Source organism: Meleagris gallopavo, chromosome 17 (genome assembly GCF_905368555.1).
Source record: "Meleagris gallopavo chromosome 17, MGAL_WU_HG_1.1, whole genome shotgun sequence".
Lineage (NCBI taxonomy): Eukaryota > Metazoa > Chordata > Aves > Galliformes > Phasianidae > Meleagris > Meleagris gallopavo.
Window position 1 is genome coordinate 9,110,891 of NC_139420.1, and position 11,289 is coordinate 9,122,179.

An 11,289-nucleotide genomic window follows, 5' to 3' on the forward strand; every position below is an offset into this window, starting at 1 on the left:
CACCCCATTTCTTTTCCTACATGAAACAACGGTTTTAATCCCACATACAGATTTTTTACGTTCCTAAATCTATCACTCAAAACCACAACATTCTCCAAGAGGAGGGCTCAATATAAACACAGCTCCTGATGAAGCCACAAAGATTTATGCACAGATACCTTCTTTGTTCTCTTTATATCCAAACACTGAAGACGAAACCTGGGTCTCTCCTAGTGTTCTTGTAACTGTTGCATTATCTGTATGTGTAACACTTCAGCTTTCATCTGTATTTTCACTGTCTTACATACTTATAAAACTTAATTACCTTGCAGCTTAAGTGGTGCTCTCTGCTCTGCAGGAGGAAAGGCCATTATGGCATAAGATTGTGCAATGGCTCAGAGATATGCTAAGCCAGCAGACTTTAAGGTGTATGCTTCATTAACAGAGCTGCAAAGAGGTTTCAGTTTCTTCTTTGAAATCACGTGCCTTCTACACTGGAAGCCCTGAATTTTCTGACAATATACAGCTGAGCACTCTTTTATTCTGGCAACAAAAGTAAAAATAAAAATCATAGTTTTGGGGAACACCTCTTCTAAGAAAATGGATACTAGGGTTTGATCAGTACCTGGACAAGAGGATGGATGCGGAGTAAGCCTGCACTCCCAGCTTAACTCACTGTGCTCTCAAAAAAGGCTATACACACAATCACAGGGTTTGATAAAACATGTGAAAGGAGATGGCAACAGGGAAGGGAAAGTCCACTGAAGATGCCATGTAATGTCCTGGACTTACCTCACAAAGAACTATCCCAAATGAAAAGATGTCCACTGTCTCATCATAGCTCTGTCCTGCAGGAAACATATGGCATTCAGCTTTGTGACAGACAACTCCTCACCCAGCTATTCCAGGAACTGCCAGCATCTCTCTCAGGCTTGGCCTCCAAAGCTTAACTAAGCCTATTCCCTTGAGGGCCCTACAAACGGGATACAAAGCAAGGCTTAAATCTGAGCAGGGTCAGTTGCCCCAAGGTATGTATATCAACTGCATCTTTGTATACACCACTATCACATACTTTAACTCTGCTTCTGTCTTACACTGGGGAAGAAAAGGACAACACAGGGAAACTTCGCATACCAGAGATCTAAGGAAACACTACAGAACTGTGGAAAGCTTCTGCCCATTTCCATTGACTAATGTTCTAGTACCTCTCTACATAGCATTAAGTCTGCATTCAGCTTCACCAGCAGCCAGTCCCGCTGCAGCAACTGCAGAGATAATAAATTACACACTAGCAGTGCTCTGAATCTGGGAACATAGACTGGCTCCAGCAGGCCATTCCCTGCTTACAGACACACCCCTCCCAAGCCAATATCCGGTAAACAGCTTTTTTTCTAGAGGTGATGTCAGACTGCATTCTTGCTATTCTCCTGACAAATGCCAGGTCTGACACAGCCTCCAAGCAGGAGCCTGCAGGCTTTTAGAGAAGAAAAACAGGAGAGTACACAAGAAAGCAACATGAAGAACTGTTGAATATGGGGGAGAAGAGCCAAGTCCTCTTTTCTCTGGTGAGCTAGGTTGGGCAATACTGATAACATAGCCACCCCAAGTGCTCAGCCCGGTCAGACAGACCTGCTCATTAGGAGGAAATTGAATCCATTATATTTCACCCTTACCTCAACTCCTGCAGGGACAGTTTTTCTCCTAATGAACATAGTTCATTCAGTACAAAACTGAGGGCTATAAGCCAAAAAACAGATTTCCCTGCACTTGGACAACTCCTACCCTCACCCCAAGCCCAAGACTTCAGCAAACCTGTCTGCAGATGGCTTCTCCCTGGATCTACACACCCACACACGTAAACCTCCTGGAGTTTAATGACTCCATGTCTCAAGCGACAGTTACAAAGTGTGAGACTGTAACAGAAATTGTTCTGAGGTTCTGTCTTCTTTCAGGTACTGTACCGTAACAAGTTTAGATTTGCCACTCTCCTGAAGAATCCCAGTGTCTGCCAGAGACATTCCCCCTGCTAGTATGAGGGCTTATCAGGACAGGTACAGCAAAAGAAGAGCAGCTAGGGTACCTGCATGTATAAATACGCTCGTGTCTCAACAGGTCTAAAAACATAGGCTCTCATAGGTTTGATCGTTACTAAGGCTGGGAGCTCTCTGTAATCCTATCATCCCTATCCTTGACACAGGCTGGCTCCTCACCCATAGCCTCGTATCACTGTCTCACCATTTAGCATCTCTGGGGCCATCCAGTACGGGTTGCCAACCACTGTGTAGCGCTTCTTCCTGTCACTCTTCCGCAGGGTTCGTTTCTTGGCAGATGGCTTCTCCAGAGTGGGCTTTTTTCTTTCCTCCACAATCAGCCGAGACAGTCCAAAGTCAGCCACCACCACTGTCTTATCCTGCACAGAGGATTTAGGACAAACTGCTGACTTCCCCCAGATCCTTTCAGGAGCAGAGAGACTACAGTTCCTGTTCACTGTCAGCAGTGGTGAGAACAGCAGCAGCTGTATCAGTATTTAATAGTTGAGATGAACTGACTCGTATAACATTGACTGTTAATAGGAGACACTATCACAGGAAAGGGGGTAAGATCAGAGTGAAGAATCAGTGAAATCAAGATCAGTCTGGAAAATCTTATGTGAAGATGAAATTCCCTTGTTTAGGGCACCAAACCCTCTCTGAAATTAATCCCACTCTGACTAGCGAGGGCTGTGAACTCAACATCATGTGGAGAAAATCAGGGAAGGAAGACGACATGGGGAAGAGATGCGGAGCTCACCAACTTGATTAAGCAGTTATGTGAATTCAGGTCTCTGTGAATGATGCACATGGAATGCAGGTAAGCCTAGAACAGAAGAAAACTCTGTTAAGCATTTCCAAGCAAATATATCCCTTCACATTTACAAGCTTCAGCAACCATGTGCAAGCAGCCTGGCAGGATCCACAACCCCTCAATCATCACCCTACTGAAGCTGCTAACCTTAACCCAGGAGCTTTGCCCATTGAAGCAGGAACAGTTTGACTCACCATTCCAGAGGCAATTCCTTTGGCAAAGCTGACCTTCTGCTGCCAGGGAAATGGGTCCTGAAAGACAAGTCCACACCAGTCAGGGACTATCTCATCAACCATCTGGTGACAACTCCTCCTCCTCTACAGGGACTCTTACAGAAGTCAGAAAACAGTGATACAACCCCAGCAAAAAGGCACTTCCTGCTCTAGTCTACCCACAGCTAAGAAAAAGCTTTTCCACACAGTTCCACAGGAAAATACTATCAACAAGCATCATAAGGCTGGCACACCCACAGTGTGTTGTCAACATCATTCCATAATAAGTAGAGGCCTACCAGGCTTCCCTTCAGCATATGCTCACCGCATTGCGGAGGAAGTCCTTCAGAGTGCCTCCCTCGATGTACTCAGTGAGGAGATTGAGCTTCTTGTCCTTGTAAAGTACACCAATGAACTTCAGCACATTGGGGTGATCCAGGCTGCGCATCACTTTCACCTGGGAAACAGATACACATCTCAAAGCACAGAATGAAGCAACTCCTGGTAAATCCTCTGTATATTTATACTGCTCCTGTCCAACAGAGGACAGCATTCCTATCCTGGAGGTTACCTCCAGGCACCAGAGTGCACTCAACCCCTAATCATAAAGCATTCAATTACCTTTTGCCTCTTCGTTTCCACATCATGCAATTAACCTGATCTTAGTCTTTAAGGAAAGCACCCTCGGGTTCAGCAAACTTTTCAGAGACAGACAGAAGTTCTGCAGAGCAGCTATCTGTTCTGTACTGCATGTCAGGATCAGAATAGCGGCATCAGCTGTTTAGGGAGCTGCCTGCCTTTAAGCTAAATATGACTTTGAAAAACATGGTAGGCAGCCGCCAAGAAAATAGTTTAAATACAGCAGCAGTCTTAAACGTCTTATGGATATTGCCCTGCATCACTTGTATTTGTGCAAAAGGCTCAAGGGATAAGTCCTTTATGTATTTGCACAGCTGCTTCCCTCAGACTCAGTCTGTTTTATATCACTGAAAAATTAATGAACTGGGAGCTGAAGTCATGGCTATTGCTCAGTGTAAGCAAGTCACACTTTGCTGCAGCAAACATTCAGCTGGTGTCAGGCTCTCTCTGGTGCAACATCTCCCTCCTTAGCACTTTGATTCCTGCCAGTCTGCTGGCACGATAACGCTCTCACTGGGGAAGATGGAGGAGTGGCACTGTACTCATGGCTCAGAAACTTCTGGAAATTTGCTCCTACCTCTGTCAAAAAAGTCTTCTGTGTTTCCTCATCACAGCGAATCAGCTCCTTCATCACCATCACCTTTCCTGTTGCTTTGTGAGTCACCTGATGGAAACAGAAACCACAACTACAGGCCAAGTTCAAGAATAAATAGCTCCAGTGCTCTTGCAACTCTTCTGAAAAGTAACATCCTCCTGCTCTATTCAGAGAAGGCATTAAAGAAAAAACTCAGAGCCCAGGGATCTGAAGAAAACAGCATAATATTTCTGCTTTTGGAATTCAAAGATTCTGTAAGTGAAAGAGAAACTCCCTAAAGCTGATAGAGGGTCATAGCAAGAGATCAACAGCATCCCAAGAGCCAGAGCTAGTCTCCTTTTTACAAAGCTTATGGCTGGGCTGTCAAAACCTCTGAAGGCATCAGATCTGTACTTGTGCATATCTCAAGTTCCCTTACAGAAAGCACCTGCCCAGCATGATGCTCACAGTTTATACACAGGTTCTATCAGCTACCTTCTGTATCAGCAAAGAAATTAATGTTCACTTGCATAAGAAATGAAACCAAACAATGCATACCACTTTGGTATGCTTTGGTATTAATGGAGACTGTGAAGTTGACTGGTTTCTGATGAGCATATCAAACTTAATCATGTGCAAGAACTACGTTGCACAGAATGTTCACTTAAGGCAGGAGGCAGTTGTTTTACCATGCTCCTTAGGAGCAGTGTTTTGCTACCTGCAAGAAATATCCCAATATGGCACACACCCAGAAAAAACACACCATGAACACTGGGCAGTGCACTTCCTAGCTCTTGGCACTGAAAGCATTTCCAATTCTAAGAGCTGCCTGTATCCAGATGGTTTATGGCATTCTGCTGTTTTCTAGAGGTTTCTTTTGATCTGCTCTGCCTTGCTTGTATAGGTACAGGAGTGAATAGAAACGTGCCAAATTCTAATAAGCGAGTTTTCTTGGAGTCTCCCTTTGGAGTCGCTTTGCTTGGATAGCTAAATCTCTTTGAAATTTCTAGGTAACTAAATAACCACATTCTCTCTCTAGGAACAGAAAGTGACTGTTCTGACCAGACATAGTACTTGTTGCAACAAAAATTCAATCCAAAGATCAAGAAAGTTGTTGCTTTTTTGCCTCATACCTTTTAAAATAAAACATCTTTCAGAAAACCTCCAGAATTGCAACCCAGAACATGAGGCCCAGTTATAATATTTTGGAAGCTTGTGAGCTTTTGCAAACACTGTGGCACTTTATTTGAACCACAGGACATAGCAAGGCTAATACGAGTGGAATACAAGTGCATGAAATAATAGAACAACACAACAGAAGCAAGAGAATGATATTCTTCTGCTCCCATTTGAAATCAAGCATCCATATATAAGTAGCGAGCCAGGGAACACTATGCATTTCAGCCAGGGACATGGAAGCCAGGGATATCTAATACCCAAAGATAAAGGGAAGTGTAGGGACAAAGACAAGGCAAGGCTAAATGGTATTCTTAAGCTGACATACCAGCAGAACTGAAACAAGTGTCGTCATGGAACTCCAAGAGGCCAATTTTAACTCCCAGAGCATGCACCAGAACAGAATGGCTATCAGGTAATTTGAGCAGAAAAAAAACGCCTTTGTGCCATTGACTGTGAGGACGCAGATGACAAAAGCATGCGACAGAGGAAAGGTTCTGCTTACCTGGACCTGTTATTTGTCTATGAGCAGAGGAGAAGAGAAATATCCTCATTAGTACAGTATAGTATAGTAGTACTGGCCCACCACCATCCATGGAAACATGTGATGAGTGAGGTGTAAGAAGAAAAGTCCCATAACATGCTGAATATCTGAGTACTGAGGAGCTCATACCACCTTCAGTAAAGCTGCCCTGATGCTGTCATAGATGCTAGGATAACAGCTCCTTCAGCACCCCTATTCAAGATCAGCTTAAAGGCAAGGGAACAGAATTGCTATTAATGGAAATTTTTAACTGTGACAGTCATGTAAGAGCTGATGGCTACCAGCACATTTAGGCTCTGATCAGAGTTCTGAGCTCACTGAATCAGCCTGGCAAACCCTCGAGTATGCCACACTAATGGTGGAAGAGCAATATTGAACTGGGCACTTAATGCACTTTCCTATTCTCCCCACTTCACCCAGATGCCTGCAGTGACACGGGCACTCTAACTCAGGAGATGAGCCACTATAGCCAAGATTGCCATTTGAAAGGGACAAAGAAACAGAGAAATGGATCTCACTGAGCAGCCCAGGTGAGTTCCAAGACTGATCACTATCAGCAGGACAAAGAAAGGCCACACTGTCGAGGTTTACGAGTCAGACTGCCGTAGAGGAAGTAACTGATGAATGCTTGGGGAGGTCCCTCACCTTGATTGCTTGTCCAAAAAATCCTTTTCCTAGTACTTCTCCATGAATGAGATCACATGGCCGGAAGATTTGCTGGGAGCAGCTAGAAGAGGAACGTAGAGATTCAGAGCGACTGATGTCACGGCTCAGAAGGAGGGGTTCCTTTGGAGAACTGGGGCCAGGAGACTTAGAAATGCTGTTACTTCGCCTAGAAAGTAAAGGCAACGAGGTCAGTAAAGCTGCTAGGAAGCTTTTGGTTCAACACATATCATCATTAGCTCCTAAGGGACCAGTTTCCAGATGCACTTTAGTGCTCTTCACATCACAAAAGTCAGATGCTCTCCCAGCACTGTGGAAGCTCTTCACAAACCTAGAGCAACTTCCAAGCCTGAAGTGCCTAACAATAATGCATCCCCTGCACTGTCAATTAGAGGTGGAGCTCCTGAGGAGGAAGAAGCTGTGAAAATGCATCTTTTATTACTTCTAAGCAAAGATTCAAATACTGGCAAATGACTGAAAGAGCAACTGTGTGCACCAGTCTAGAAAAACAAGTTTTTTTCCCCAAGTACCAGTCACATTCCCTTTAAGAACACATTCTTCCCCAGCCATTTAAGGCTGATAAAAATCTGACTTTTCTGTTTTCTAACCATAAAACTCAGTATCTTCTCTATGGTAGAAGTAGAGCTCCTCAGTTTTATTAAGTAAAGTTTATCACCCTGACAGGGAATGAAGAGAGTGCATCCAACAGTAAGATGTGAAGGTCTCAACTGCTTCACCAGTGGTTCATACCAAGGCTCATACCAAGAATTAGTCACATCTCTGCAGTCATTTTCAACCACAGGGCCTAAGCACACAGCAGTCCAGCCAAGGAGCACAGGGCAAAGACAAGCTAGTCAGAGCCTTCAAGGCTTTACCTGAGGGATCGTCGGCGGAGCGTTCCTTCCAGATTCTCCTTGATGTCCAGTGGAGAGATGGAGTGGGGAGAGATGGGTGACTTTATGTGGGTGGGAAGCCGGGAGTCCAACCGAAGCCTGTCTAAGCGCTGTGAGACAGGGTCATGCTCTATCAGCAGCTGAAGCGTCTGGCTTGTCTTGCGAATCAAGTCCTCCACCTTCGAGCAAACCAAAGGGAAGGATGGTAGCAAAGAGCAGAAATATGAACGACAGCAGACAGAGGAGACATAGCAGAATGCCATTCAGAAATCAGGGTTCAGTTTTCATTTAGTTGCACACACCACAGTTGTCTACCAGACAAGACAAGCTAACAACACAGAAGTTTCTCATGGTATTCAAAGCCTCTTCTGTTCTGGTCAAAAATAACAGACCAACCTTTTTTTTTTATTGAGAAGCGTTTGAAAACTACACAAGATTTCACCTTGAACAACGCTGAAAAACATTGCTAAAGCTGCTGTGTTCCTAATGTTCTACCCAATACCAGCAGTAAAATCTTCACGTAGTGAAAGCTATGGTGGTCTCACTACACTCTCACAGCATCACCTGATAGCTGTAAAAAGCATTTTCTTGTAAATGCAGACACCAAATATATAATTTTTTTTCAATGGTAACCTCATACCTAGGATAAGCTGAACCTTTGTCTATTACCAGATGCCTCTAAGGTGATTAGAACAGCAGACTTCACTAGTAATACATAATGAATCTTCACAGCTCTTCGTCCTCTAACATGCCACAGCTTTATGCTTTCCTTATCATCTTCCTCCATGAATGAATGCCACATATTCAGAACTGCATCCTAACTGCATTTCCTCCTAATTCCCTCTTCAGCTAGAGTAAGCAGCAAAGTTTGTCTTTGTGTCCGTTCTTTCTGCTAGCACGAGTACCATGGGTGTACACTACACTGTATGTAGGGTGGGAGAACAGTGCCAAGAGACAGAAGAGCTTTAGGAAGAGAGATGAGAAGGAGGCTTTAGAACAGAACTCTGCCCACCTCCTCCACCTGTAACGTACGAATGGGAGCTCCATTAATTTCCAGGATACGATCTGCAGGGTGGATGGCATTTCGGACATCTGGGCTGATGTGCATCCTGTTAACTCTAAACACAGGTATTACAGTGGTGAGGAAAAAGTCAGTTTGGCCAGAATTATCAAAACTATTTGACCTCTAATGCTTCCCTTCCTATTAGTACCTTGAAGTAAAACAATGCTAATTTCCATTACAGTAAATGCTCAGGTTTGAGCTGGTTTGGGGAGAGCTTATCATTTGTTCAGTGGCAAAAATTGCAACTCCATTACAGTTCTTAAACATTCCCGTTCTACCAAGACAGACCTCCGCAGCAATTAAAGCAGCTGGCAGGACAGCAGTACTGCACAAGTTTTACCAGCTCCCTCTGCACAGACATGAACTTTGCACACAGCCTTGTCATACTCACTCCTTCACTTGGACGCCAGTGGCATAACTGGAGCAGCCACCCTCAACAGACACGGAGAAGCCCCTTTTGCCATCAGTAGCTGCTGGCATGGAGATGAGTGTCAATGTATAAGGCAGCTGCTCACGCAGAGACTCACTGGAATGTTTTTCTATCATCGGTGTCAGCACAATCTGGTTATGGCATTTTCCACTAGAAGAAGTGAAGAGAGTCATTGCGGTAGCGTCCTATCCCTCACTGCCAAACTCACACTTCTAAGTTATTTCAGTGGCCCTAAACTACAGTTTTGATGCTTGTTCCACTCCTTTCTCCCCCCTCTTCCTCCCATTAAAGGCAGCTTCCTGGTATTCCTTAGCCTAGCATTAAGCTGAACCACATAGAGTCAGCTAAATGTGGCTTACACGTAGAGCAGGGAGCAATGCAATTTCCCATTGGCAAAGCATGCAACTGTGTCTCACCAGTAGAGAGTGGAATGCTGCACCAGTGCATAAGTGTCCCCATCCTCAATGATCACTTTGCAGCTCATACAAGCAAAGCACTCAGGGTGATACTTGTATTCTCCAGCCACCTACAGACAGAAAAGGGAAGTGCTCAGCAAAAACAAAATCCATCAGCGTTTGCAGCTACTGCTTTCCTCTCACTGATTTGGTCATTCAGATCTCAGAGCTAAGGAACAGCTTTTTACTGGAGAGTTACATTAGCCCATTCTGCCTTTCTGGAACCCCAACCCTGCCGCTTTGTTTGCAAAACTTCGCTTAAACAAACATGTCAACATGCAAAGCAAAGCCTGCGTCCAGGAACCTCTGTTACATTTGGCAGCTGCTCTGCTATCAAAAATAGTTGATAGTCTGCTGCGGACTAGTAAACAAGATATTAAACCTTCCTGCTCTCTTGCTCTTGGCATGATAACTAATGTTACGCCTGAATTAATAAAGCTGACAGGGCTTTTTTTTTTTTGGCAGACAGGCAATGCACAAATTAAGATACTTTACCAGACAGCTGACAGGGAGGAAAAAAAAATAAAAAATAAAAAAACCCACTAAGCTGAGACTACAAAATACTTCTGAAGGATATTTTTCTTCATTGAGGTTCTATTTTCCTTATGAGAACTTCCCTTATTGACCATATTTTGCAAAGACTTCAACAGGCAATAAGAAACTGTTTCAGTACTACTATTGAGTTTTTTATTGAGGCTTTTGAAAAATAATGGATATATTTCATTCTTGACATTTTTAGAGGTTACATATTTGCAAGGCTGCAGCAAGCAGTGGAACCCTATATTGTGAAGGCGTAGTTCAGTGTTTTAAACCAAGCAGGACTAACAGCATTTCAAGACAGTACGGACCTGAAACTCACTTGCACTGTAGTCCAGGTGGCAATCTTCCCCAAAGCCAGAACTGCTGCTTATCCTGAGCTGAGAGGTCTGACTTTGCACTGCAGTGGAAAACTACCCCACGGACACTGGTGCTCTGTGCTACAGAAACTGGCATCCCATTACTCATCCTTCTATTTCTCATTCTTGTACATTTCAACAACTTCTTCCTCTTTGTTCATATGCTTCAGATCCTCACTACTCTCTCCTTTAAGTCACTCTTGTTAAAAATGAATGTTGATAAGCCTCATTGTAGATGTCTGATACAAAAGCTGAGTAGCAAGAGAACTATCACTTTCAGTTTATTTGGTTGTTTGCATAGTGAGGACAACTCACTCTGCAGGTATAGCAGAGTCCTTACCATCACAGGTCCAGTCATCAGCAGAGAGCAGCCATGGCAAGATTCCCCAAACTTCCCCCAGTAGTCTTTGTGGCAATACAGCTTCCCATCTTTCTCATAGTACCAGTTAGTGAGGGGATCCTGGCATTCAGAACACCTTGAAGGAAACAAAAGAGCACAGTTCCTGTTAGCAATGAGTCACAGAGCAATGGAAAACATTCCCCTGCATGGAGAAAACAGGTGCTCAGCAGCAGCTCACCACTGGCTGTTCTGGTTACTGGCACACTAAATCCCCCCATTTGACAATGCATTTCCAGCTGAGGATTTGTACCAACACCATGGTTTTGTAAGGAGAGGTGGTATCAACCAATACAAAGCAAAAGGCAGGCTTCCAAAGTTTCAAACAAATTCCATTCACTTCTTAGAAGACATCAGTTGGCTTATGCATTCTGCATTAAAGATAATACTGCCCTCTCCCTCTGAGTGTGCAGTTGCCAGGCACACAGACAGCTCTGCTGTGTTTCTACACAGTGTTTCTATAGCACCGAGCCTTCTACCAGAGCACCTCTCTCCTTGGCTACTTTAGGAAATGGAGGTAGGAT

At 44.1% G+C, this 11,289-nt stretch overlaps 1 protein-coding gene across 3 annotated transcripts in view; it reads right to left on the bottom strand.

The window, feature by feature from the left end:
• The window catches only part of LIMK2 (LIM domain kinase 2), a 30,566-nt gene that overhangs the window by 3,730 nt on the left and 15,547 nt on the right, over positions 1-11,289 (bottom strand). For 2 of the 3 annotated variants that reach the window (XM_085238582.1, XM_031555982.2), the window contains 12 exons: positions 10,709-10,844; positions 9,434-9,543; positions 8,979-9,167; positions 8,537-8,642; positions 7,507-7,703; positions 6,614-6,800; positions 4,252-4,338; positions 3,361-3,492; positions 3,018-3,074; positions 2,770-2,835; positions 2,215-2,389; positions 772-827 (listed from right to left, as the gene is read on the bottom strand). In XM_085238582.1, the coding sequence (XP_085094708.1) occupies positions 772-827; positions 2,215-2,389; positions 2,770-2,835; positions 3,018-3,074; positions 3,361-3,492; positions 4,252-4,338; positions 6,614-6,800; positions 7,507-7,703; positions 8,537-8,642; positions 8,979-9,167; positions 9,434-9,543; positions 10,709-10,844 (1,498 nt within the window). Of the gene's footprint in view, positions 1-771; positions 953-2,214; positions 2,390-2,769; positions 2,836-3,017; positions 3,075-3,360; positions 3,493-4,251; positions 4,339-6,613; positions 6,801-7,506; positions 7,704-8,536; positions 8,643-8,978; positions 9,168-9,433; positions 9,544-10,708; positions 10,845-11,289 lie in introns of those variants that run through there. The other variant, XM_085238583.1, reaches the window with a different exon arrangement.